The sequence below is a fragment of the Peromyscus californicus genome, unplaced genomic scaffold (assembly GCF_007827085.1).
Source record: "Peromyscus californicus insignis strain IS unplaced genomic scaffold, ASM782708v3 Scaffold_13__1_contigs__length_99412109, whole genome shotgun sequence".
In the NCBI taxonomy this organism is placed as follows: Eukaryota; Metazoa; Chordata; class Mammalia; order Rodentia; family Cricetidae; genus Peromyscus; species Peromyscus californicus.
In genome coordinates this window covers 7,379,629-7,405,119 of record NW_026294424.1, presented here as the reverse complement: position 1 = coordinate 7,405,119, position 25,491 = coordinate 7,379,629, and the positions used below count along the sequence as shown (strand labels likewise).

At 54.4% G+C, this 25,491-nt stretch overlaps 1 protein-coding gene across 1 annotated transcript; it reads right to left on the bottom strand.

The window, feature by feature from the left end:
* Positions 1-2,373: 2,373 nt before the first annotated feature.
* Lif (LIF interleukin 6 family cytokine) lies at positions 2,374-3,587 on the bottom strand. The gene is made up of 2 exons (XM_052735870.1): positions 3,421-3,587; positions 2,374-2,825 (listed from the first exon to the last, which is right to left on the bottom strand). The coding sequence occupies exons 1-2, from the start codon at positions 3,484-3,486 to the stop codon at positions 2,415-2,417; spliced, it is 477 nt and encodes a 158-aa protein (XP_052591830.1). The 5' UTR covers positions 3,487-3,587; the 3' UTR covers positions 2,374-2,414.
* Positions 3,588-25,491: the final 21,904 nt, after the last annotated feature.

Sequence of the window (25,491 nt, the reverse complement as noted above, 5' to 3'; positions counted from 1 at the left end):
GAAAGCTGCCAGGTGGGCTGAGCCCAGGGAATCCATGCCCATAAGAATGTGAAGTGATGGCAAGACCCAGCAGGCCCCAGCTGTGGAATCATCTTGGCTTTTAGACAAGTTGCCTCTCAGTTTGGAGAAGGGCAGCCTTCTCCAAAGTCCTGAGCTGGGCCTGATGCAGCAGCAGGAGAGTGGGGCCACAGTGTCGCTGCCACATACACCACCCGTGAGTCTCCTGGCTGCGCCCGTGCACGGTTCCAGGCCTTGTCCTACCCAGAGCTTCAGGGGCTAGCCTCCTGCCGTCCAGGTAAAGTGCTTGGAGAATGACAGAAAAAGGTGCAAACACGCATGAAGCAGAATCCTGAGGCCTCAACTGCTAAGGACCCGCCCTGCTCGGAGGCTGAGAGGCAGCTAGTGCTGCAGTCAGCCACTGCCCGAGCTTGGCTGCCTTCCGCGCTACCCTGCTCCCAGATCGAGGGCGTTCCTCTGCTTGCCTGGCCCCAGCACAAAGGAGAGATCAGATCGGATTCCCTGCCTGGAAGCCCAGACATGGGCGGGAGTGGGAAGGCAGCGATGAAGCAAGGACCACAGCTTCCTGGTCTGTGTCCCAGGCGTCTCAGGCTTTTTGCTCTCTCCTTCTCCGGAGCACTGGGCAGCCGTTCAGGCCCAGTTCAGGGCCTGCACTGCCCCAACTTCCTGCATTCTGTGGGTGTTCAGGCCACCCGAGGAGCTTCCATGCTGGGTGGGGTGGAAGCACGCGGTGTGCCCGGTCAGGACGTCTCAGTGCTCTTCAGCGGATCGTTGAGGAACGAAGAATCCGCTTTGCCCAAGGTTCCAGAGCCATTCACTTCATTATGAATGGTGTGACACATAGCCGGAATCCAGGGGGCGCCAGAGAGCACCGTGGGACAAAACAACAACAACAACAACCAATTGTTCCACCCCCCTGGAGACCAGAAAGAGGGGGGAAAAATCAGCCACTCCACAAACTGGCCCAGCTCCTTCTGGGGGACCCTGACACCCTCAAAGTGAGTCCCAGTGTGAGTGAGGCCGGGGAGCTAGTCAGCTCTCCGATCTTGACCTTTCTCTAGGCTTCACCCATGAGACTTACTCTACCTGTAATATCATCAGCTCCCAGACCAAACCCCAATAGGTGAGGCTGGACCCCGGCTCCCACGTAAGGGGCCTCATACTGTTTCAGGGAATTAACTTTGCCATTTAAAGCACCAATAAGTTAACATAAATAGGATATAGTAATAAATAGACAGCAGCACTGGATCATACGCAGCGCTCTGGGGTCTCTAGCTTCCCTGAGACCCTGACCTCAAGTTCTGCTTTTACATGCTCTAGGGACCCAAGACAGCCTCTGGTCCCCTCAAGTACCTTTGTGTGACCTCCAGGGCCTCAGACATGACCTTCTACTCTAAGCTACCAGTCTGTCTGTTTGGGATTACCTGTTCTCCAGGGTCAATAAAAGCAGATGAAACCTGGAGTCCGCTGCTACCCTAGCATGGCGGCCTTGCTCCCTCCCTGGCTCTTAGAGTTAGAGATCCTCCCCTGGGAGGACTCTGGGACCTGCTGAACACCTCACCTGCCTTTGCAACCTGCTTCTTCCTACCTGCGCACACCCTACCTCTAGGTCCAGCTAGGAGACCCCAACCATGCCAGGCTGTGGGGGAGACTACAGAGAAAAGAATGAGCCCATTGGACTTCGATGGGCTCATCCTCTTCCAGGGACTTCCTTTCCAGACCTGAAGACGGCCTCGCTTCTTCCCTAAGAGCCTGCACACCAGTGACCTTCCAGAATCTTCCAGCTAGCATGACAATCCCTAAGCCTGAATTCTCTGATCAAACCCAAGAGAAGATACATTCTGTCACAGGGTACCCTCTCTGTCTTCCACCCACAAAGTTTCAAAGAGATAAGGAGTCCTTCTGGACCCTCTGGCCTGCACACATGCCAACCAAGCCTTCCAGAGTCTCCCAAAGGGACAGCAAAGGCCCAGATGGTGGTCACTCTGCAGGGGGCAGGAGACTCCCCAGACCTTTGCTGTCTGCTGTAGACAATGTGTGCATCTTGTTCACACGCCTAGTGGACAAGAGGCTGAGGGAGTTAGTAAGACAGAAGTCTCACCCACTTAACCTCGTCACCCAATCACACTTAGTCAATCCAACACTCTTGTTGCTGTTTCTAGCTGGCGCTGGGCTATATGGAGGCCCTGCCTATGGAAGTTTCAGCTTTGCTGGCCTCCATCACGGCCCAGCCCAGAGTTCCATGAGTGGCTGGAAATCCCTGGGGTCTGCCAGCAGTCCCCTTTGCGTTTAGCAATGCCCTGAACCCCAGGACACTTTGAGCCCCTCCCCCCTCCCCGCATCTGGATCCTGCTCCTGAAATCCTTTAGTCCATGGCATCCTCAAGACCTCCCTGTCTAGAAGGCCTGGGCCACCACATTAATGACTTGCTTGTATGTCCCCAGGAGCTGGCAGCCCAACTTTTTCTTTTGGAAGACATCTTTGCTGGAGGTGTCAGGGCCGTAGGTCACGTCCACGTGGCCCACGCGGTACTTGTTGCACAATCGACAGAGGACGTTGCTGAGGAGCCCACGCATGATGTCGACAGTAGTGTTGAGCTTGCCGTGGAGGCTCAGGGCACCCGGGTTCAGGATCTTCTGGTCCCGGGTGATGTTACCCAGGGAGGCACTCAGGTACGCGACCATCCGATACAGCTCCACCAACTTGGTCTTCTCTGTCCCGTTGGCGTGGAAAGGCGGGAAATCTGTCATGTTGGGCCCACACAGCTTGTCCACGTTGTTGGGAAACGGCTCCCCTTGAGCTGTGTACTAAAGAACAAAGGAACAGAGGAGAGAGGACATGGGAGTCAGGGTGAGTGTTCCAGCTTGCCACCACCCCTTGGGGCAAGCTTTTGCCCCTTAGTTTCCCCACCTGTGGGGACTCAACTTACTGCCCTGTAGGCAACTAGAATCATGAGTCAGCAGTGATCAGAGGAGTGAACTCACTCATCAAGGTCACTGTGACATAAATGGATAGAGAGGAAATGTGGCATTTCACAGGCGTCACCTCAGCCAGAACACCACACACACTTGCACTTTCAATCACCCCAGTCTCTTCCTGGGCACCCCAATGTTTTCAATGACACCCCCTTGTCCACTCACTGCCTTATCCCTCTTCTTTGCCCACCCTGAGCCGCGTGACAAGTCCCCACCTCTCATCCCAGCTCTGCTCTCCACTCACTGGCGACTGGGAAGAGTGACTGCCAGCCTCTAGCCTAGGCTAGGATGTGAGGAGGAAGCCATGGATGTATGGGCTTGCTTGAGCCAAGCCCCTTCCCACTGTGTCTTCCAGCTCCTCAGGGCTCCCCTGCAGCCCAGGCAGCTTCCCGCCTTCCTCGGGATCCCACGCCACCCGGGAACTTACGTAGGAAATGAAGAGCGCGTTGGCACTGCCATTGAGCTGTGTCAGTTGATTCTTGATCTGGTTCATGAGGTTGCCGTGACACGGGTGGCGTGTGGCACAGGTGGCGTTCACAGGGGTGATGGGAAGGGGACTCCCTGCCCCGTGTTTCCAGTGCAGAACCAGCAGTAAGGGCACAACTCCTGGGAAGAGACAAGAAGGGTGAATGGAAAAGCCGGAAGACTGGCTTGAGGCTCGCGGCTTGTTGCCCGGGGGCTGGGTGAGGAGCCCGGGTGAGGAGCCCGTCCCACCTTCCCTCACCCTCCCACCTCCCCTCACCCTCCCACCTCCCCTCACCCTCCATCCTTTCACTGCTCTGCGGCAGTTCCCGGGCTCCCTGACTCCAGGTCTCTTGCCCGAGTTCTCTCTAAAGCACTTCTCTCTTTCTCTGCTCCCTGGCCTCAGTTTCCCCGTCCAGCAGATGGGAAGAGAAATAAAGCCTCTCTTCCCCCTCCCAGGATGGGCCAGATTTTTAATTTACTTGATGTTCATTGGCCCTTTGCAGCCTAGAACTCCAAACTGGACCCCGTGCGGACCGTGGAGGCTGGGGGCTGCGGTGTCTCAAACCCGCGGCTTGATTCTGGCTCCCTAGGCCAATTGCTTCTAATCCCATCTCTATCCTTCCTCAACGGGGTCCCCTATGGAGGACCTTCCACCTGTGTGTTCTGCAGAGTCACCACTCTCCATCCAAATCTTCTGTCACCCCAACTTGCTACAGCTCCCCACCCCCCCCACCCCCGCGCGTGCCCCCCAACTCCACACACTTTGGAGGGAGAGGAAATGGTGCAACCAGGAAAGAGACCAGGGAAAAGGTCGCAGGCGGACACGCAAGAGGAAAGCGAAAGGTGTCAGGAGAGCGGGGAGCTGTCCGGGCCTGTCCAGGATCACCCCCCTCCCCCCGCGCCGGGGCGCCTGCCCCTCCTTCACTTTCAGCTACCCCGGCCCCCTCACCCCAGCCCGGCCTTTCCAACACCCGGCTGAAGACACCAGAAGGTAATAGAGGCTGAAATCAACTCTTGAAGGCTGGAGACCTCCCACCTGAACTCTCCATGTTGGGACTGAAAAGTCCATAGAACCTTAGATTCCTTCCCCTGGTGTCCCCTAATGATCCCAGCATCCCCAGACAGTGTTAAGGCCCCGGGATGGCTGCGAGGGTACCCATACCCGCATCTCACCTCGCGCCAATCACAGCTTTCCAGGGACTAGCAGACGGAAGCGGCACCTGCGCCGGTCCTGGCCGGAGTTTGCAAGCTGCTCAGCCGCCTGCGCCCCTCCCAGGGAGCAGCCCGGGACGCAGTTGGAAAAGAGAAAGCGGAAAGAAAGAAAGAAAAAGAAAGAGGGAGGGTGAATCCGGGCGACAGCGGAGAAGCAGGAGCAGCGCGGGAGAGCAGGGGGGCGAGGAGAGGAGGCGCCGGAGCAAGGCTGCGCCGTCCGGGTCCCTCGCCGCCAACCTGCTGGCCCCGGCGGGCTGGGCGCGCGGTGCCCGGGCCATGTGCGGCGCTCGCTCCCGGCCGCCACCCAGCGCCTCCGGCTGGCCCGGGACTGCGCGGGCGCCCCAAGTGTCCGAGTGGCGCGGCGGGCGGGTGTCCCGCGGGTGCTCGCCCAGCGCCCCAGGCTGCCGGCGCGCCCGCAGCGGGGACTCGCAATCGGCGCCCGGCGCGTGGATTTACCTGCGGCCAAGACCTTCATTATGGGCTGGACTCCAGAGGGCCTTGGAGGAGACCTTAGATGCAGGCGGTTTTCAGAAGTTCATGCTCAAATGGGGAATTTGCCTGATTTATATACTGGAGCCTGTGTTGTAAGACAGAGAAACAGCTATATTTAGCCGGGATCCCCAGTCCAGGAAGTTGTTTGAGGTGCATCATAGGAAATTATGAATGGAAGAAAGTGAGAGTGAGGGGGGGAGGGGGAACGAGTGAGGGGGGAGGGTGGGTAGGGCAGACTTTTTCCTTCTTCTAAGAATTTGATTGATAAAATTAAAATGAAGTCTTAACAAAAAAAAAACGCCCTGTGGTTTTCCTGAGTGGCTTGCTCTGGGCGTCGTTTGCTGATGGGTCTGGTGGGAAGGGGATCTCAGGGGGACTCAGATGGGGTCCCCAGCCTTGTGCCCTTCAGACGCCCCAGGTTCATCTGGGTTTGGGGGGGGTGACAGACTGGAGGCTCCCTTTGTGACTCCTGGGAGGGGGGGGGCTTTGCGGGGCAGCTGGAGGAGTCAGGCTGAGGTTCCACTGAGAAGCTGTTTCCAGGAAGGGGGGCTGTGGCCCTTTTGGACTTTAGACAGCCATAAAGTAGAGCAGAACGTGGACGCTGGAAGCTACTTTAGGGGTGGCCTTTCTCTAGCCTGCCCATTGCCAGTAGGCAAAGAGAGACTACAGGGGGTATGGTGCTAGTGTGCCAAAGGTTCTGATCCCCTTACATCCATCAGCATGCCCCCTCTACTGATTGGTACTTGTGAGGTCTGGGAAGACATGAAATTTTGTCTCGTTGGGACCATCTGGGGAGGCACTTCAGGAAGGTGCCTCAGCCTCTCTATTCTGAAGGGACCCCTAAAGCAGCGATCCAGGGATGCTGGGCAAAATGGGACCCCAGATTCCTTAGGGTGCTGAGGAATGGCTGATGCTCCCCCCACACCACCACCACCACCACCAGACACTCCTTGGAAATCCCTTGGTGCTTGCCCTCAGAGTATGAAGGTGACTCTCAACAGTGTTTCTACAGTCTAAGTCAGGGTCCCAACACCTGGTGTGGGTCCTTGCTGGTAGATTACTGGATGTCTCAGGGACAGTGAGGGAGAAGACAGGGTAAAATGAGATCAGGGTCTCCTTACTAAACATAAGGCCGTACAAAGAAGCATGAGATGAGTGTACTGACCAGACACACCTCCCTAGGGCCCAGAGCCACTGGGCCCTTCCAGACCTGGAGATGTCATAGCCCTGGGGACCCTACCCCAACCCTTCTCTCTCACCTAACTCTGGGTCGAAATGGGACAATTGGTCTTCCAAAGCTTTGCCTAGCTGCTGAAGCACCTTTGGTCATCTGCACGTCCCCAGCTACTGCCTCTAGGCACAAGCAGAGTCTGCTCAGATGTTCTCACATCCTGCTAGGATGAAGCCTTGTGCCTGCTGCTGTCCCCACCCCACCCCCCACACATACACCCTGACCCGTCCTGATTCTTTTCCTTGTGGTCTTTTGGCAGAGCCTTGGATAGTGGAGGGATAAAACCGCCCTTCCCATCTAGTACTTCCCAGTGTGTGTGTTGGGGGGGGGGGGGCATCCAGATGCCAGGCACCCTTTCTTTCTCCCTGTACCCCAACACTTCTTGTTTCCTCCTGGTGGCTCCACCTGGGGCTTCCCATTCCTGGACACATTACTGGAAAAGTCCCAGCATCGCCAGAACTCCTCGAAACACTCTAGACCAGGTCTAGATCATGTCTTCCAGACATCTGCTCTCTGACTCAGCCCAGCTTCCTTAACATGGGTCCCAAATCCATCATCCCAGGAACCCATCATGGCCCTCTCTATCCATCTCTGGTCCCTCAAGGCTAAGTCCCCTCACTGAGTGCCCAGTGCTCATGGAGGCCACAGCCCTAACTGCTCCATTCCTATGCCTTCCTCTCTACATCCTTCCCGTGGGCTCCAGGCCTTGTATTGACCTCTGGATCTCTAAAGCACACATTGGTACTACAGGCCCCCCTCAATGGCCATTTAATCTCAGCTCCACCCTACAGGAAGCAGGAAATGGGAATAGGTTCTAGAAGACATTGACATCAGGGCCTTCTCATTTCAGGCCTCTGGCTGACTCTCTTTTGTGCCTCAGTTTCCCCTCTCACAGTACCTGACTTAGTCCGCTCTCCCCCAGCGCTCTGGGCCCCTCGGTGCCCCAGGCCCTGCCTCCTGCTCCAGTCCATGTCTGAGCACCACCTGCGCTGGGCCTCTGGGGAGATGCCAGGAAAGGTCTCCAAGCAGAACTGAGCCTCTGTCCGCAAGCTGCCTGCAACGTGGCTGGCTTCAGCTGGAGTTTGCCTCCGTCCCTCCCTCTCTATGCCGCTGTGTGTGTTTCCCCCTGCTCCCTCGCACAAGGCATCCTCCCTTTTTGGCTGCCGGTTCCCAGGGTTGTGACCCTGAGCCCCACCCTGGAGTGGCAGCCCCAGCCCAGCCCCTTCCAGCTGTGATTTCATCTGCAGCCTGCCCAGCTCCTGCACGCTGGGCCTGCTGGGGGTTTGACAGGCTTCAGGATGAGGGGGACGGACGGGCAGTTCCCACACAGGGAATCCCTCAGCAGGGATAGGGGACTGTCATGCCAGGCCCTAGGTGCAGTCCCCAGGTGACTGTGTCTTCTCTCCAGGAAGGGAGCCTGTAGACTGGCCTGGGGCCCTAGCCCCTCAGAGCTCTCCCATTCACTTTGATACACACGGCCAGTCAGGCTTGATTTTCCCATTGACTTTCACTCAACGTTCGCAACTCTCCTAGAACATCACAGCTGCTTGTTTTTCACTTGTGGAAGCTAAAGGTTAGCAAGTAAAGGCACATGCATAAGGGTGCACAAAGACGTACCACCGTCAGAGCCCGGACCTCTGGCTGGCAGGCCACAGTGATCCCTCTATGACCCACTAAGGACTTAAACAGGAAGCCCCACCCCCAGCCCCCTGCAGTCCTGTCCCTCAGTCCCCTGCAGCCCTGACCTGCTCATTTGGCCTTGGTGCCCTCCTGCCCACTCTTGTTTCAAGTAGAAGCACACTGCCCTGTTCTGAGGGTCGGAGGGGGTCTGCTCCAGACAGCACCGGGGAGGGAGCATCAGAGCAGACGCTCTTTATTTTTGTTTGTATATCATTATCCATTTTACACCTTGAAAGCAGTCTGGGCAAAGGTGGGAACTCTGGTGGTTGGAAGCGTGTGCAGACTTTGAGCTCATTTGGAAACAGGCTGGAGACTGGGCTCAGTGAAGCACGAGCGGTGTGGCTTTGGGGAAGCGGGCACTCCTCACCCTCAGTGTCCTCCATCATCCTCCTCTTTAAGTGAGGATGATGGCACACGCGCAAATAACTGGTCCGTTGGGAGGGCCTGGGGTCCATCAGGGTTCCTGACCCCCGGCAAGTCTCCTGTGTGTCAGCATAGACCCTAAGACTCATGTGAAACAGAGCTCTTGGTCCTGTTTAGTGATGCACTCCAGAGCCAAGGCAACAACAGACAGGAGAAGGGGATTCCTCACCCACAGCTTCAGAGATACCTCAGAATGGTCAGACAGGAGAGCGGGGACTGGTGTGGTAGTGTGCCTTCTCTGTGTCACACATCCCCCCACAACCTGTCACCCGCCCCCAATACACATGTGACACAGACCTACACACACAACCTGTCATACCCCCATATACATACCTCTCTCTCTCTCTCTCTCTCTCTCTCTCTCTCTCTCTCTCTCTCTCTCTCTCTCACACACACACACACACACACACACACACACACACACACACACACACACATACAAACACACAGCTACCCCAGTCAAGGCTTGAGCTGAAGACAGTTGCTGGCTGGACCTTACCACCCCCAGGAGCTGATTCACACCCCCAGACCCCATCTGAGACGCTCAGCTCAGAGGAATTTGAATCACCAGCTGGCCCCCTGCAGAGTCCCTGAGGGAAGGACGCGGGGGTGGGGGCTAGCCCCTTGCCGGCTTGCTGGTCTGTCTCTTTCCTGGGCCCTGGGGCACTGAGACTCAGGAGAGAGGACTGAACAGCAGTGGCAGCTGGCAGGGTTTGGGGGAGGTGGCCTGTCAGCCAGGCATCCTGTGTGGGCAGTGGTTACTCAGCAGGTAAGTAAGCAGCTCTCTGGGCACTGGGAATTCCCCAAGACTGGTGACCCAGATGCTGAGCTGCCCCCACAGCCAGGCCAGCCCCATTCTCCCTGTACCCTCCCCTAGAGGAGCTCAGTTCTTCAAAAAACAAAGCCTTAGCTGGGCTTTGGTGACCTCACCTGGAAGGTGAGCGAGCTCGAAGAGGAAGCTGAGGCCTGGAGGGTGCTTCTCAAGGCCAGAGCTGGCAACAGGTAGTTCAAGGAAATGGGAGAAACTCAGGAAGGTGTCTGGCATGGGTCTGACAGTGGATGCCACGTCCCAAAAGGCAGAGTCACCTCCATTTTCCACTTTGAGAAATGAAGGTGCCATTGGACCTGCACCCTTCACTCTGATGCACCCCGGAGCTGACATCCTTCGTTGATAGTTACTTTTGGAACAAGTGGACTGTGTTGCCAGATGGAGGGTGGTATGGGCTCTTTAGCCAGAAAGACCTGTGAGGTCTGAATCCAACCCAAACCACACACTGGCTGTGCAGCCCTGGGCGATGATGATGCCTCTCTAAGCCTCAGTTTCCCCTTGGAAAACAAGGGTGATTCAGAATAGAGACTCTGTCAACTCTGGCTAAGCAGGAGTAAGGAGCTTGGACCCAGCCTGGAAATTCAGCATAGTCCTGATTGTTAGAGTGGAGGTGGCCTGGGGGGCCTCTCAGTCCTTGGGGGTGGGCACAGTCCCTGGGAGCAGGCAGCGTCAGTGAGTATCAGCAAGCCTTCCTGTCTCACAGTCCTGGAGAGGTCCAGTGCTGCATGGAATCTGTCCCTTCTCACTGTTACTCCATCACACCTCTGGCAGACACCAGTGACACCCGCTCAGGGCCAAAGAAGAGCCAGAAGCAGCCTGGCCAACGGCCAGCAGCCCCAGCATCACCCCGACATTTCCTGACTAGTCCTACGTCAGGAATCAAGCCCCTGGAGGTGAATCAGAGTGACTGCATTTTTTTTCCCCCTTCACTTCTGATAGAAATTGCGAAGGAAGTGGCAGCCCACAGAGCTGAGCATCAGCAGGGCCCGAGGCCAGGTTGTGGCATGGTGGGTGGCTGGTCCCACCCTGACACTACCTTCCAACCCTCTCTCTGTGGACTAGGCTACTCCTGGGCCAGCATTTTGTGTCCGTGTTGTGTGAGCACTTAGACTATGGCCCTCTTCTCCCTGAATGTCCAGGACTATCTCAGGCAGAGGTGGAGAGCAATGCTTTCACACTGGCCTCTACCACCCCATCCATGGGTCACAGGTTCGAGTTACAAGACGCCAGTAGCGCTTTCAAGGAGAAATGGAATGGTACCAGAACAAGGATGCACCCGCTCCCTGAAGCGTTCCCTCTAGTTGTCTGTGTGTGCCCACGTGTTTCTTGCTGTGTGAATCAGTGATGCAAGCCTGGCCCAGAAGGTCTGTGTGACTTGCCTAAGGTCACTCAGCAGTTGGCAGCGCATGGTGCCCGACTTTTACCATGGCTGCCACTAAAGCCAGCCCAGAAACGGGCCAGAGGTGCATCTTGGGCCCAGGTATGAGCAGGCCAGGGGCAAGGTGTGGGGGTGGAGGCCTGGCATCAGGGTGAGCCGTAATGAAGTCCCTTGTGGAACCCGGCTTCTCCAAAACCACTTCCTTCCTCTGCCTCAGACCCTCAGGGCTCCTCACCTGGGTGAGGCTGGAGACGGACACAGCTACCAAGCCTTTCCCTCATGGGCATCAGAAGCCCTTCATACACACGGTAGGAGGAGGAAGTGGTCGGGCTTCTTCAGGGTGGCCTATGCCCAGGGGCCCAGCTGAGTCCAGAAGAGGGCGCCCTGCGGACTGGACTCCCTGTGCGGCAGAAGCTTGGTGGAGCCTGTCTCAGTGTATAGTGAGAGCCGTGTGCATGTGTGTGCATTTGAGTATGCTGTTTGCCTGTGTGTGTGTGGGGGGGGGGCTATGACAGAGCTGGACTTTGCAATTCCTCTGGTGTGTGTGTGTGCGTGTGCGTGTGCGTGTGCGTGTGCGTGTGCGTGTGTGTGTGTGTGTGTGTGTGTGTGCCTGCCTGTAAGGGAATACACAGCAGGTCTGGGTGGTAGACAGGCATGACCCTGTGCATGTGTATGCATGTGCCCCTGTGTCTCTATCAATTCCTGCCTTTCACTGTCTAGCCCCTGCCCCTGGGAACCATGGGGCAGCCTCATGTCACGGGGGCCACCAGCAGCTGGTTTCCTCACCCCGCCCTACCCCACACCCCGGCCACCCTGACTTTTGGCACAGGGACAACACTGATGTCAGAGCCGACTTGACAGCTTCCTTTTCCCACTGGGTTTTCCAAGAGCGAGAGCGAGAGAGAAAGAGACAGACAGAGAGAGAGAGAGAGAGAGAGAGAGAGAGAGAGAGAGAGAGAGAGAGAGAGAGAAGCACCGCTGCTATTAAATAATCACGGGTGTGTGTAGGGTGCCACTTATTGGTTTCCTGAACTTGGATGCAATAAACAGAACCGGAAACATCAGTGGACAGACACACAGGAAGCTGGGAACCGACCGCAGAGGTAGGGCCTGGCCACCTAACTGGACCAAGAGGTGATGCTGGGTAGGTGGCCTGAGCCCTGTCTCAACCCTCAGGGCCAGGAGGACTTGAAAAACAAAACAAAGCAGAACAACTTTTTTTGAGGATGTTAGGAATGGGATACTATGATGTGGATGAGAAGAATGAAGGGTTCAATCCCCTGGAAGGTTAGGAGGAAGACTCGTCAGGGTAAACTGTCTACTTTCTGGAAAGAAAAGAATAAGCTGTGGACTCTGTGGGGACAGTGCAGGCGGAGCTGCTGGGGACCTGAGGGACACAGCCAGGACCCACTACCCTGTCAGGAAGCGTAGGTTTGACTCCCATCTCACACCAGCCCCAAACCCTGGGACCTCTGCAAATCTTGAAGACCCTCCCAGGGCACAAGGCTAGCATGTCCACCAGCCCCAGGGGCCTCCCTTCCACTCCAAAAAAACCATGGCAGAGTGCCTAGAAGACACCCTAAGATCTCCATCCCATCCCCCATCTGCCATAGGAGGCATCTCTCCTTTGACACAGTAGGAAACTGAGGCTCAGGAAGTTGAATGAATTGTCCAGGGTCACAAAGTGGGCCAAACTCTGCATCCCCATCCCACCCCATCCTCTCTGAGCTGGGCCTGGGAAGCTGAACAGTGGTTGGGGCATTCAGGAGGTGCTCAGGGCAGCAAGGTCTGTGAGGGGCTCTGTACCAGTCACCCCAGGGGAGCACCTCCTCCTGCCTAGGCCAGGTGGCCAGCGCTTATCAGCCACATGGCTCCATGACACAATCCGCTCTGATCTCCTGCCCAACTGGCCTCACCCCACCGCACCCCTGGACCCTGCTTCCGTTCCCTCCCTTTCCAGGTGGGACCTGTGCCCAGCACTCGTATCACAGTGGGTTCTATGAACCCCTCAGCTGCGGCATTTCCCCAGTGCTGACTCTGACCTACAGGCTGACAGCTGAGGACCCTTTCAGAGGGAAGACGGTTGCCTCTAACTCTTGCCTGAGCACCCCACCCACTACAGTCCTTGCCTAGCTCTCCAAGCAGGGTGTGACTCTGTTGGCTGGAAGAGTGGGGCCAGGGGCCCTGGAATCTGTCAGACCTCCGATCCGGTCTCATCTCTGTCACCTACGAGCTGTGCCACCTGAGGCAGGAGATACCATCACTCAAACCTGTTTCAACGTGTGCGAACTTGGTAACAGTATCGTCAATCATATGTTGGCAAAGCCAGAGGTATGCTTTTATTATTGACATCTTTATCTGGTACAACTCCAAAGGTGAGGCCCAGAGAGGGGATGACACTTTCCAAAAGCCACACAGCAAATCAGTGGGCCATCCTTAATGGTACATGGTCTGGTGCCTGTCCTGGGCTTCCAAGGTGATGGGACCCCAGAGCTTCAAAACTGGTGTGCTTGTGAGAACTCCAGAGAGGACTTGCTTCTTGAGACCCCATGTCCCTGACTAGATTCAGTCATTGATCTGGGGGATGTGAATGGTCTCCCCAGGGTCCTGGAAAACCGAGCTCAGGGCTTCTTGCCAGGAACTTTTAGCAGCTCCAAGCCCTGGGCAGCAGCGCCTCCCAGGGGCGGCAGGGCCGGCAGTCAGGGCAGCTCAGCTGGTGCAGGCGGGTGGGTGGGGCTGGACTGGTGGATTTGAGGAAGTGAGTGGTGCCTGGAGCTCAGAGCGGGGTGGGCAGAGGCCGTCAGCCAGCACAGGGGAAGAAGATTCCCAGAGAGGCTTTACCCTAACATCTGCAGGGTGAAGTCCAAAAGACTGACCACAAGGGGGTGGAAGAAGCATATGCAGTGGACTATGGGGTGTAGCCTTGGTGAGAAGGCTTTGGAGGAGGGCCGGTGCCCCATTTGGTCCTGCTACCTGTTCCCACCTTGACCTGAAAGTTCTCCCAGGTGGGGATCAGGCTCTCGGTTTTACAGGGGAGCCAGGGTGACCCAGAGAAGGAAAATGAACTGCCCTGGTCCACACAAGGAGGCAAGAGCCAAATTCAAGCCAGGGACACCTGACTGTGCCATCTGTGGTCACAGGCTCCCCACTACCCTGTCCTGTCCCAGCATGGTACGGCATGGACAGGATCCTGGGGACAACTTCCCATCCTCTTGGCAGCCCCTACCAAGTCTGGAGAGACACTGACCATAAAGATGAGTGCCTCTTTTCATTTGGGGCGACAAGCCCCCAGTTTGGGCCTCGGCACAGACTCGGTCTCTGGTTTTCCCCCACTTTGTCACTGTCCTGGGATCAGGATGTCCAGGCTCCCAGAAGAGCCAAGTTCTGATCTGGTCAAGGTCAAAGACAGAGGAGTGATGACCTTGGCTAATCAAGTTCCCCAGAGCATCCACAAGGGCCCCTGCGGCCCACTGCAGCCTATTCTGGAGGGACAGGGTAAATGAGGCCTCTACACTCTCAGAACACCAAAAAAAAAAGAAAGGAACCTGAATGTCCCTGGGGAACCCAGGTGTCAAGACTACCTTCGGAATCTCCTAACCCTCCAGCGATCATTCAATGCAAGATTTGAACCCATGTGCTCTCCCCACTGCCCTCTACCCCTCCCATGAACTTTAACCCCCGGGGCACTTTCACAGCTCATCTCCAGCTTTGCCTGGACATCCTCCAAGAGAGCCTCACAAACCTGCCTCACAATGCATCCATTACAGACAGGGAGACCGAGTCCTGGAGAGCTGTGGAGGCCACAAGGAGCAACTGATGCACCATCTACCCTCCTGAGGGTAAATGTGGGGAGCAGCAGAGGCCCCCAATCCTGCCCCCTCAAGGGAAGCCTACCGTGGTCTCTGTGTCTGTCGCAGCCCTCCACAGTCTGCACAGATTGTCCAGTCTTCAGGGCGACACCATCGTGGTTGGGCCCCTCTGCTTCCCTCTCCTGCTGAGGCTTCTCTGGCGTTGACTCCTCACCCTGCCCCCCACCTGACTTCCGTCCAGAGCTGGTGGCCTGAGGCTCCCCCCACTTCCACCCCACCCCCGAGCTGAGGACCCGAGAGGTAAAGAGCCCACACCACAGACAGCCTACACGGGTGGGGAAGGTGTTGCTGGGTTGCTGGAAGGAGAAGCAGTGGGGTTGGGCATGGGGAGGGGGCGTCCCTGTACTTGATGCCCCTGGGCTGCGTGGCAAGGCCACTGTGGCCTGAGTCACAGCTGACTGGGCCGCGCCTAGCCTGTCTGGGTGACCCAAGCCAGCATAAGGCAATGACTGGGCAGCTTTCCTCATGACCAGCTGGGGTCGACCTTAGGTGTTTTGACTCAGACCTGCCACAGGCTGTGTGCACCACAGCCATCCCTTGCCTGTGTCCTAAGAGCCACAGGCCCACAGCTGCCCCTGCCCCAGCACCCACCTCAGAACCTGGGGAGCTACCTGGCCCTTCTGATCTGCTCTCTGCCCCAGGCTTCAGGGCCCCACCTGCTGCGGGACCTTCGTCCCTCCCTGGGCAAGCCCAGCCCTTGGGGACACTCCAGGAAGCAACGAGCTGCCTGTGCTGAGGCCTCTTGATCCACTGTGGACTGTGACCTTTTTCTTGGTGCCACAAGGGGTTCTGTGGACTGCCCGGACAGGCCTGGTGTGGACCGCAGAAGATGGTTGGGGACAGGGACTAAGAAGAGCTGTACAGAAAAGCAAGGCCAAAGAAAAACATCAAGAAGGGAGGAAGTGACGGAGGGAAGGAGAGAGAGAGGGAGGTAGAGAGGGAGGGAGGGAGGGAGGGAGGGAGGGAGAGAGGGGGGGAGGGAGGAGGGAGAGAGGGGGGAGGGAGAGAGAGGGAGGGAGAGAGGGAGAGAGGGAGGGAGGAAGGGAGAGAGAGAGGGAGAGGGAAAGAGAGAGGGAGGGAGGGAGGGAGAGAGAGGGAGAGAGAGGGGGAGGGAGGGAGGGAGAAACAGGAAGGGAGGGAGAGGGAGAGAGAGGGAGGGAGAGGGAGGGAGAGGGAGGGAGGGAGGGGAGAGGGAGGGAGGGGAGAGGGAGGGAGAGAGAGGGAGGGAGGGGAGAGGGGGAGGGAGAGAGAGGGAGGGGAGAGAGAGGGAGGGAGGGGAGAGGGAGGGAGGGGAGAGGGAGGGAGGGGAGAGGGGGAGGGAGGGAGAGAGAGGGAGGGAGGGGAGAGGGGGAGGGAGGGAGAGAGGGAGGGAGGGGAGAGGGAGGGAGGGGAGAGGGAGGGAGGGGAGAGGGGGAGGGAGAGAGAGGGAGGGAGGGGAGAGGGAGGGAGAGAGAGACGGGGAGGGAGAGAGAGGGAGGGAGGAGAGAGGGAGAGAGGAAGGGGAGAGGGAGGGAGGGAGGGAGGGAAGGAGAGGGAGGGAGGGAGGGAGGGAAGGAGAGGGAGGGAAGGAGAGGGAGGGAGGGAAGGAGAGGGAGGGAAGAAGGAAGGGAGGAAGGAGGGAGGGAGGGAGGGAGGGAAGGAGGAGCTCTTTACAGCTTACATACCTGCCTGAGGCAATGCTAGCCCCACACTTTGCCTAGGAAATCCTGTCAGTGGGGAAGTGGGCTTCAACAGCACACTATGCAGAGGGGAAACTGAGGCTTGGCCTTTGAAGGCCAAGTAAGGTAAAAGCAGAGGTCATATTCATTTTTGCCTCTAAGGTCTCCATCTCTCACTAAAAAGAAAGTAATCATTAAAGCTGGGATGAGGGCGTGGTGTTGGAGAGATGGCCCAGGGGACTCACATCCTCTTCTAATGCTTCAGGCACCAGGCACACACTCACTAGCCGGTAAAACACCCATACACACAAAATTACTTTAGAAGTTCAAATCCCGACAACGGCTGGCAGATGGCTCTGTGGGTAAAGTGCTCGGTGCACGGGCAAATGAATCTAATCTGAGTCCCCACACGGCAGCAGGGGCCTGTGAGCCCAGCACTGAGGGACAGACAGCCGTCTCTGATACAAGATGGCCAAGCAGCCTAGGCGAATGGTAAGTGTCAGATTCAATGAAGGACTGTGTCTCAAAAAAAAAAAAAAAAAAAAGTAGGGGGCTGGAGAGATGGCTCAGTGGCTAAGAGCACTGACTACTCTTCCAGAGGACCCGGGTTCAATTCCCAGCACCCACATGGCAGCTAACAACTGTCTATAACTCCAAGATCTGACACCCTCACACGGATATGCAGGCAAACACCAATACACATAAATAAATAAATAAATAAATGAATGAATGAATGAATGAATGAATGAATAAATAAATAAATAAATAAATAAATAAATAAATAAATAAATAAATAAATAAAAACTTTAAAAAAAAAGGTAGACTGGGGCTGGAGAGGTGGCTCAGCGGTTGAGAACATTGGCTGCTCCTGTAGAGGGTCCAGGTTCAGTCCCCAGCACCCACGTGATGGCTCGTGTAACTCCAGTTCCAGGGGATACAGCATCATCTTCCAGTGGTCAAGGGCATCAGGTGGACACAATAAACATAAAATAAAATAAGTCTTAAAAAATACTAAGTGGGAGAGACAGGAGAGATGGCTCAGTGGTTAAAGAGTAGGAACACTTTTGCAGAGAACACAAGTTCACTTCCCAGAACCTGTGTCAGGCGGCCCACAACTGCCTGTAATTCCAACTCCAGAGGAATCCGACTCCTCCGGCCCTGCAGGCTCCTGTACTCACATACATAAGATTTTAAAATAATATGGATAGGTAGATAGATAGATAGGTAGATAGATAGATAGATAGATAGACAGACAGACAGACAGATAGATAGATAGATAGATAGATAGATAGATAGATAGATAGATAGATACAGGGTTTTACTATGCAGCCCTGCTGTCCTGTAACTGGATCTGTAGACCAGGCTGGACTTGAACCCACAGAGACCCACCTGCCTCTGCCTCTGGGATTAAAGTGCTGGGATTAAAGGTGTGTGCCACCACTGCCTGGCTAAGGCCGATGTTTCTATTCCCAGCACCAAAACAAAGACAGACAGCTGGGACAGTGAGATCAGAAGCCCCAGGTGCTCCTGCAGCCTCTATTGGGTCCAGGATGAGTGTCCAGATTGGGGGCTCGCTGGAACACAAACTGTATCTGCCAGGGCCCCTTCTCCGATCACCAGGCCTCTTATCCTAGAGAACTTCTCAATTTTATTTATTTATTTATTTATTTATTTTTCTTTATTTATTTTTAATTAATTTCGTATATATGGTACCTGGTACCTACAGAGGCCACAGGAGAGTGTCAGTCCCCTAGAACTGAAGTTCCAGGCAGCTGTGAGCCACCATTTGAGTACTAGGATCCAAGAGCAGCATTTGCTCTCAACTGAGCCGTTTCTCCAGGCTCAGCTTTTAAGTGTATGATGTATATCAGCGACTAGGTCTGTGACTGCCACTGCCTCCCCACAAAACAAAAACAAAACAAAACAAAAAACCCCAGCCAAACAAACAAGCAAAAAACAAACCAAGAAACCTCAGCTTCGAATGGGCTGGGGGGCCTTCTGTCTTCCTGAGCTTGGGGCTAGCTCCGAGGAGTGCAATGACTTCTCTGTCCCTTCCCAGGACTGTGGAGAGAACACCAGTTCATCTCTGCAAGTTCCCTTATGGGTCCTCGTACCCTGGGCTCAGAAGCTGCTGCTTAGAGCCGTCTGAGACTTTTACAGCTGGTCGTCTTGAGTCTCATTACACACGTGCCTGGGGCCAGGGCAGACTGCTATATTGCACTCTGGGAGTTGCTGCCAGCACCAGGGAAGCCCCACTGCCCTTTTCTGGGGAGACCAAGGAGATGGGGGTACTTGAGCTGCAGTAGGGCAATGCAAGGGGTAGGGAATGGAGGAGGGCTCAGAGAAGACAGCTGCAGGGCAGGGGTGTGGGGGGGCCTGAGAAGAGGCCAGGCTGCAGGGCAGGGGTGTGAGGGGCCTGAGAGAAGGCCAGGCTGCAGGGCAGGGGTGTGAGGGGCCTGAGAGGAGGCCAGGCTGCAGGGCAGGGGTGTGAGGGGCCTGAGAGAAGGCCAGGCTGCAGGGCAGGGGTGTGAGGGGCCTGAGAGGAGGCCAGCTGCAGGGCAGAAGTATGAGGGGCCTGAGAGGAGGCCAGGCTTCAGGGCAGGGGTGTGAGGGGCCTGAGAAGAGGCCAGGCTGCAGGGCAGGGGTGTGGGGGGCCTGAGAAGAGGCCAGGCTGCAGGGCAGGGGTGTGAGGGGCCTGAGAGGAGGCCAGGCTGCAGGGCAGGGGTGTGAGGGGCCTGAGAGGAGGCCAGGCTGCAGGGCAGGGGGTGTGAGGGGCCTGAGAGGAGGCCAGGCTGCAGGGCAGGGGTGTGAGGGGCCTGAGAGGAGGTCAGGCTACAGGGCCTGATCTTCTCTCAGGATGTTGTGGTGGTTTGAATGAGAATGGCCCCCATAGGCTCATGTATTTGAATGTTTAGTCACCAGGTAGTGGACCTATTTTGAGAAGGATTAGGAGGTGTGGCCTTGTTGGAAGAGGTGTGTCACTGGGGTTAGGTTCAGGTTTTGAGGTTTCAAAAGCCTCAGGCCCAGTCTCTCTCTCTGCCTGCTGTCTGTGGATCTGGATGTAAAGCTCTCAGCACCATGCCTGTCTGCTACCTGCCGTGATGATAGTGGACTCACTCTTGAAACTGTAAGCAAGCCCCCAGTTAACAGAACAAGTGACTAAGACCTGAGAGGTGGCCCAGCTGCTGGAAGTGCTGAACCTGACAAGTCTGGAATGGAAGCTTCAGGCTAGAAGGCAGGAAGATATTGTGGAATTCTGGGAAGGGAAGAAGATATGATAACACCGAGATGTCTAAACTATGGCTGAGGAGGGGAGAAGAAGCATGGAGTGAGATGAGGCATGAGCCATCGGGCATAGGGGGTGGGAGCACCGAATAATGGCGGAGAGGGAAGGGTGGGCTGGGATTCAGAAACACTGCGCGTGGGGCAGACAGAATGCCGACAATGGATGGGGCTGGCAGAGATGATGGTGAGCTGGATTTAAAGGACCTTCATGTCTTCTGGAGGCGCGGAGGAGCAGGAGCCGATCTTGGGAGACATCAGTTCTGTGACTCAGTGGAGGATAAATCCTTGCCGACTTAGGCGATGTACCTAAGACTCTTCCACAGCGCCGGGAGCATCCTCGGCTACTTCCTGAGATGGGTACTGCTCCAGGCCAAAGACTGCTCACACAGCCTCCTGGGTAGGGGTGCAGAACTCAACCAGGGCGGGGCAGCCACAGGCCGGCTGCCCTACCTCTGCAGACCAACCTCTGCCCTCTCTGTGGGCAACCTCAGCGCCTGCCGCAGCCTCGGCTCCGGTTCTGCTTCAGGAAGCCGGGGGTGCCTGTCTTTCTGTGGGTACCACCTCCCACCCACAGCTTCCCAGCAGCCCAGGCCAAGGAAAGCCCCCTTCTCCTCTGTGGTCAAGGCAGCCGTGAGAGAGAGAGAGCCATCCCCTGATTTGACAGACCTGGTGCTCCAGCTGTGGGGATGTTGGGATGGGTAGAGTGAACTCTCCTCAGGCGGGCTCAGGATCAGCCGTCCACTTCCTCTCTGGGCTGAGGGCGGGGCCCTCCCCTGCCTCCTCGTTAAGCTCGCTGGTAGTGTGTATCAGACAGTGTGCAAGGCTGGAACAAAAGGAAGGTAGCGAAGGTAACGGCCACAGGCCTGTTGGGAAGGTGGTCAGGGTGATGCATACATCCAGGAAGAACGCTTCCAACATGAGCGGTTTTGTGAGAAAACGCACAGCCCACAAGGTGGCCCTGCATAGGGAAAAACTAAGCTTTTGTGTTGAGGTTTAGTTTATCTTTAATTATGTGTGCGAGTGCAGGTGCCTGTGGGGGCCAGAAGAATGGATCCCTCTGTGGCTGGAGTTACAGGCCGTGCAAACCACCGGGCATGATTGTTGGGAACCAAACAGTAAAAACAACAACAAAAAACAAGGAACAGCATTCAAGAGAGTGGGAACAGCATAGGCAAAGACTGTACGGTAGTGAGGAGCCCTGGGGACAGCCAGTGTGGGTAGTGGATCTTCCCAACTCAGTACTTGGTAAATAGGCAGCCAAGTACTGCCAATGACTGCTACGTGGGGGTCCTGGGCCCGGAGTTCTGGCTCTAGCCCTCTGCACAAGTGGCTTGTGCAGGGTGTTCTCTCTCTCTGGGCTCTTTGATTAAGCACAATCCCTTTACTCACTCACCTCTGACCCTTAAATACTGGCGGCCTTTGCCCTAGCTGTCCCCATCACACCTGCACGTCATTCCAACCACAGTGAGGACGTCATCTCTCCAGACACTAGCCTGACCACCCACATGGCCTGATTCTCACACTCTGTGTTACATCATCTACTGTGTTGGCCTGCTTCATGCTCCTGTTGGTTCCTTGGCCTGTCTGCTGTCTGTCTGCCCCTTGCCCCGGAGCTCGGTGTCTCCAGGGACTCTTGCGGTTGTCAGCCAAGTTGCAGAGGCAAGAGACAGGATCAGAAAGATGCCCCTGCCTACAGCTACTTGCTGTAGAACTGTGAGGGGCTCTCAGGCACCCACGCTGCAGCCTCAGATCCATTGCTGACCCCCCTATTACAGGAAGTGGGGAGTGGGGGAGACGGGGACTGATTGGGTCATCTTCATCTGTTTCTTTTTTCTTTCTAGTAACACTGGGGTCAAACCAGGACCTTACTCACACTGGGCAAGTGCGCCGCCACTGATCTACATCCCCAGGACCCCATTTTGTAGGAAAAAAGAACACACAAATTTACTACATGCCTAAGGCATATTGAAAGCCAAGTTCAAAGTCTTAGCCACAAGACTGTCCAAACGTGAGCTGAACACGGAGGACACCAATGGACAAGTCAAAGTGGATGGGAAAAGCCCGTGAGGCCTCAACCCTACACAGAACTACAGGCAACTGAGGAAAGGTGAGAGCGGGAGAGGTGGTCCTCCCCAGGGAAGAGCACTCCATGGGCTGCCCAGTGCCAAAGGGTCAGCCCTGAAACTATACGTACGGGAAACACTATACAGGTGGAACAGGTTATATTTAGAAATGTGTTTATATACACAAATACATTTATGTATGCAAGAACAGCTAAAAAAGAAGCCATGAATTTGAGGGGGTATGTAGGAGGGTTTGGAGGAAGGAAAGGGAAGGAAGAAATGTTGTAATTAAATTATAATCTCAAAAAGAAGAGAAAAAAAAGCCAATTTCTTGACTTTTGTTGATACCGACCCTGCCTTGCCTACAGACATGTCCCTCTCCCAAGGGAGGACCTGTGGGGGGGGGAGGGGGGACCCGATCTCCTGGGGTTCAGATATAAACTCTAATGCAAGGCTCATCACTAGCAAGTTAAGACAATCACATCGTAAGCTCTGCCCTGGGCACAGCTGGTGGGGTGCTGGCTGGCAGGGGCACGGCTGTGATTCATGCCAGGACACTAATGACAGCGCTTACTGTGGTCCAAGCAGAAGGCAGATCTGTGCCCTCTGTTCCTACACACGCCAGGGTGGGACACCTGGCTTGTTCACATGACCACCCGGCCTAGAAGCACACCTATTCCCATATACGTGATCACAAAGCATATTTGCATTTCTAAGTGTCTGTTTCAACATTCAGCCTTCAAAAGGAGGCCAGAAAAATACACAGCACATATTAGCACACAAACTGAACACACACACCCATCATATATAGCCATCAGCACTTAGCCTCATCATGTATCCCCATCAGTGCACATATCCATCAAATACACCCATCATAACACTCATCATATATACCCATAAGCACGCCCGTGCACCCCCGCGTGTGTGCGCGCGCGCACACACACACACACACACACACACGCACACGCACACGCACACGTGCACACACCATCCCAGAATAAAGTTACATCTTCAAGTTGAAACTACCTCTCTGATGTTTCTTCTAATGTACTTGAAAAGTGCCTCATTTACGACTTTTTAAAGATTTATTGTTATTATTTGAAATTATGTGTATGTGGAGGTCAGTGCCTCCAGAGGCCAGAGGAGTGAGATTTGCCCTGGAGCTGGAAATACACCTGCTGTGGGTGCTGGGAATTGAACTTGAGTCCTCTGGACAAACTGTTGAGCCACCTCTCCAGCTCCAATGTGTGACATTCTTTATCGTGTTTGTTATAAAAACTTAATGGAACAACTTCCGAATTGGAACATGGAATTTGGAGGTTCCTAAATGCTGTGTTCCTTAGCCATGGTCACTCATATTCTGCTCCAGAATAAACCATCTCTCAACCCATTTGAGGTAAGAGCTCTGTTTCTGCATTGACTGTTACCGCACCAAACATGGGGCTCTGAAAATAATATACTTTTTACCGGAGGAGTCACCTGAGTGGACGCATTCAGACCCCTGAATCAATGGAAACCGTCCCCACGTGGCCTGACCCAGATGCCCCACTCGGACTGGAGGCTTGGAGCAGGACACCACAACCTGACTATCCTCACAGTCCAGCCGTGGTGGGAGGGGCCACCCAACACCACGCCTTAAAGTGCTGTTCTGCACAGCTCTGAATGCAGGAGCATCTCTGAAAGCCTCTGAGAGGCGACATCCCGTATCCACAGATTGCAGGGGGCTCTTTCCCGGGTTCTCTCAGACCTCCCTTGGTCTGGCCAATGTTCATTTCTTTATTCTGAGCTGGTTATTTAAGTTTCCTGTTTGGTAGACCCCTTTCTGTTTTAGCTCCAACATATTTAGTTTAAGGCATCTGTTTTGTTTGTTGTTGTTGTTTGTTTGTTTTGGTTTTTCTAGACAGGGTTTCTCTGTGTAGCCCTGGTTGTCCTAGAACTCACTCTGTAGACCAGGCTGGCCTCAAACTCAGAGATCTGCCTGTATCTGCCTCCCTAAAGGCATGTGCCACTGCTGCCTGGCTTCCCTTGAGTGTCAACACTGCTCTTGGTATTCTTACCTGTCTCTGCTATCTGGAAGGCCAGCAGCACAGGCAGGGAGGAATCCGCTGGCTTCCTCCCTCACAGTGTTCTGAAGGAGAGGTTGACTTCTCTAACTTTTAAGGTCAAAATATGTAAATTTAAGCTCCACATGTTGCCTCTTTATAAGATGTTTGAAAAGGTAGCTAGGGAAATGGCCGTATGGGGCAGGTCTGTGTTCCCTAATGCAAGAGAAGAGGTTGGCCAGCATCACCAGATCTAGGTAAGGGAACCAAAGTCCAGATGGACACTGGGGCAGTAGACAATGCCTGATCCAAAACTTACACTTCTTTCATTTCTTTCTTTCCCTTTTTCTTTCATATACAAATATAATCAGGGGGATTTGGTTTGCCCTCACTGTAAATTAAAAAATATATATCTTAGGCTTAAATAACATTGAGAAAAACATTTTCATCAGCAAAAGCATCTCCCTCTGGGCTGTTTAGCTCTTAAAGGAGGAAGTGATAGTATCTTAAGTCTGCACGACAAAGGCCATCTTTTGATCTTCCATGCTACTATCTCAGTTTGGGTTTCTATTGCTTTTTCAGCTCACCCTCAGGTCACACTCCATCACTGAAGGAAGTCAGGCCAGGGACTCTCGAGGCAGGAGCTGATGCAGAAGCCATGGAGGTAATACTTACCTCATGGCGTGTTCAGCCTGCCTTATTATAGAACCAAGGACCCCTGCCCAGGGATGGAACCATAATAATTTCATTTATCAAGAAAATGCTCTGCAGGCTTGCCAACAGGCTATCTAATCGAGGTACTTTATCAATTGATGTTCTTTCTTCCCAGATACCCTAGCTTGTGTCCAGTTGACAAGAAACTAACCAACACAGCTATTAACCCTTTGTCACGTCTGGTGCTTGGAATTAAACCTGGATCCTCTGGAAGAGCAGCCAGTGTTCTTAACCTGTGAGCCAGATCTCTGTCCCCTTTCTCATATCTTAAAGATACAGGGACATAAACTTTCTACTTTTTCAATGAGTGCCCCTAGATTACATGTAATTGTGTCATGTACATCTGTGCTAACTGTTTTCATGTATTGTTTGTGTGGGAAACAATTTAACAAACTCTGACTACTTCATTTCTTAAATTCATTTTTATTGTGTGCTGAAATTACTATTTTTATTTTTGGCATTCCTAGTTAAAATATACATGTGAGGATTTACAACTCTCTTTTGGTGATGTATTAAAAAGCCTGATAATACTCAGTCTAGTGGCACACTCCTTTAACTCCAGCAGAGGCAGAGGCAGGTGGATCTCTGTGAGCTCCAGGCCAGCCAGGTCTACACAGAGAAACTCTATCTCGAAAAACTAAAATTAAAATAAAATAGGCCGGGCGGTGGTGGCGCACGCCTTTAATCCCAGCACTCGGGAGGCAGAGGCAGGCGGATCTCTGTGAGTTTGAGGCCAGCCTGGTCTCCAAAGCGAGTTCCAGGAAAGGCGCAAAGCTACACAGAGAAACCCTGTCTCGAAAAAACCAAAAAAAAAAAAAAAATAAAAAAATAAAATAAAATAAAAAGTCTGATAAAGGGGCTGGAGAGATGGTTCAGTGCTTAAGAGCACTGACTGCTCTTCCAGAGGACCCGGGTTTGATTCCCAGAACCTATGTAGCAACTCAAAACATTGGTAACTCCAGTTTCAATGGATCTGACACCCTCTTCTGGCTTCCTCAGGTACCAGGCACACAGGTGTTGTACAGACATACATGCAGGCAAAACACCCATGTACATAAAATAAACATGACACACATAATAATAATAAAAATTTAAAGGTCTGATAAGCACATACTACCTTATAAATTTGAGCGCTCTGAACATCTTAAAAATCTATT

Excerpts from the sequence above, each read along its gene's own strand:
- Lif (XM_052735870.1), bottom strand. The coding sequence starts at position 3,486 with ATGAACCAGATCAAGAATCAACTGACACAGCTCAATGGCAGTGCCAAC. Across the intron at positions 2,826-3,420 it reads ACGCGCTCTTCATTTCCTAC|TACACAGCTCAAGGGGAGCC; the intron begins GTAAGTTCCCGG and ends TTTGTTCTTTAG.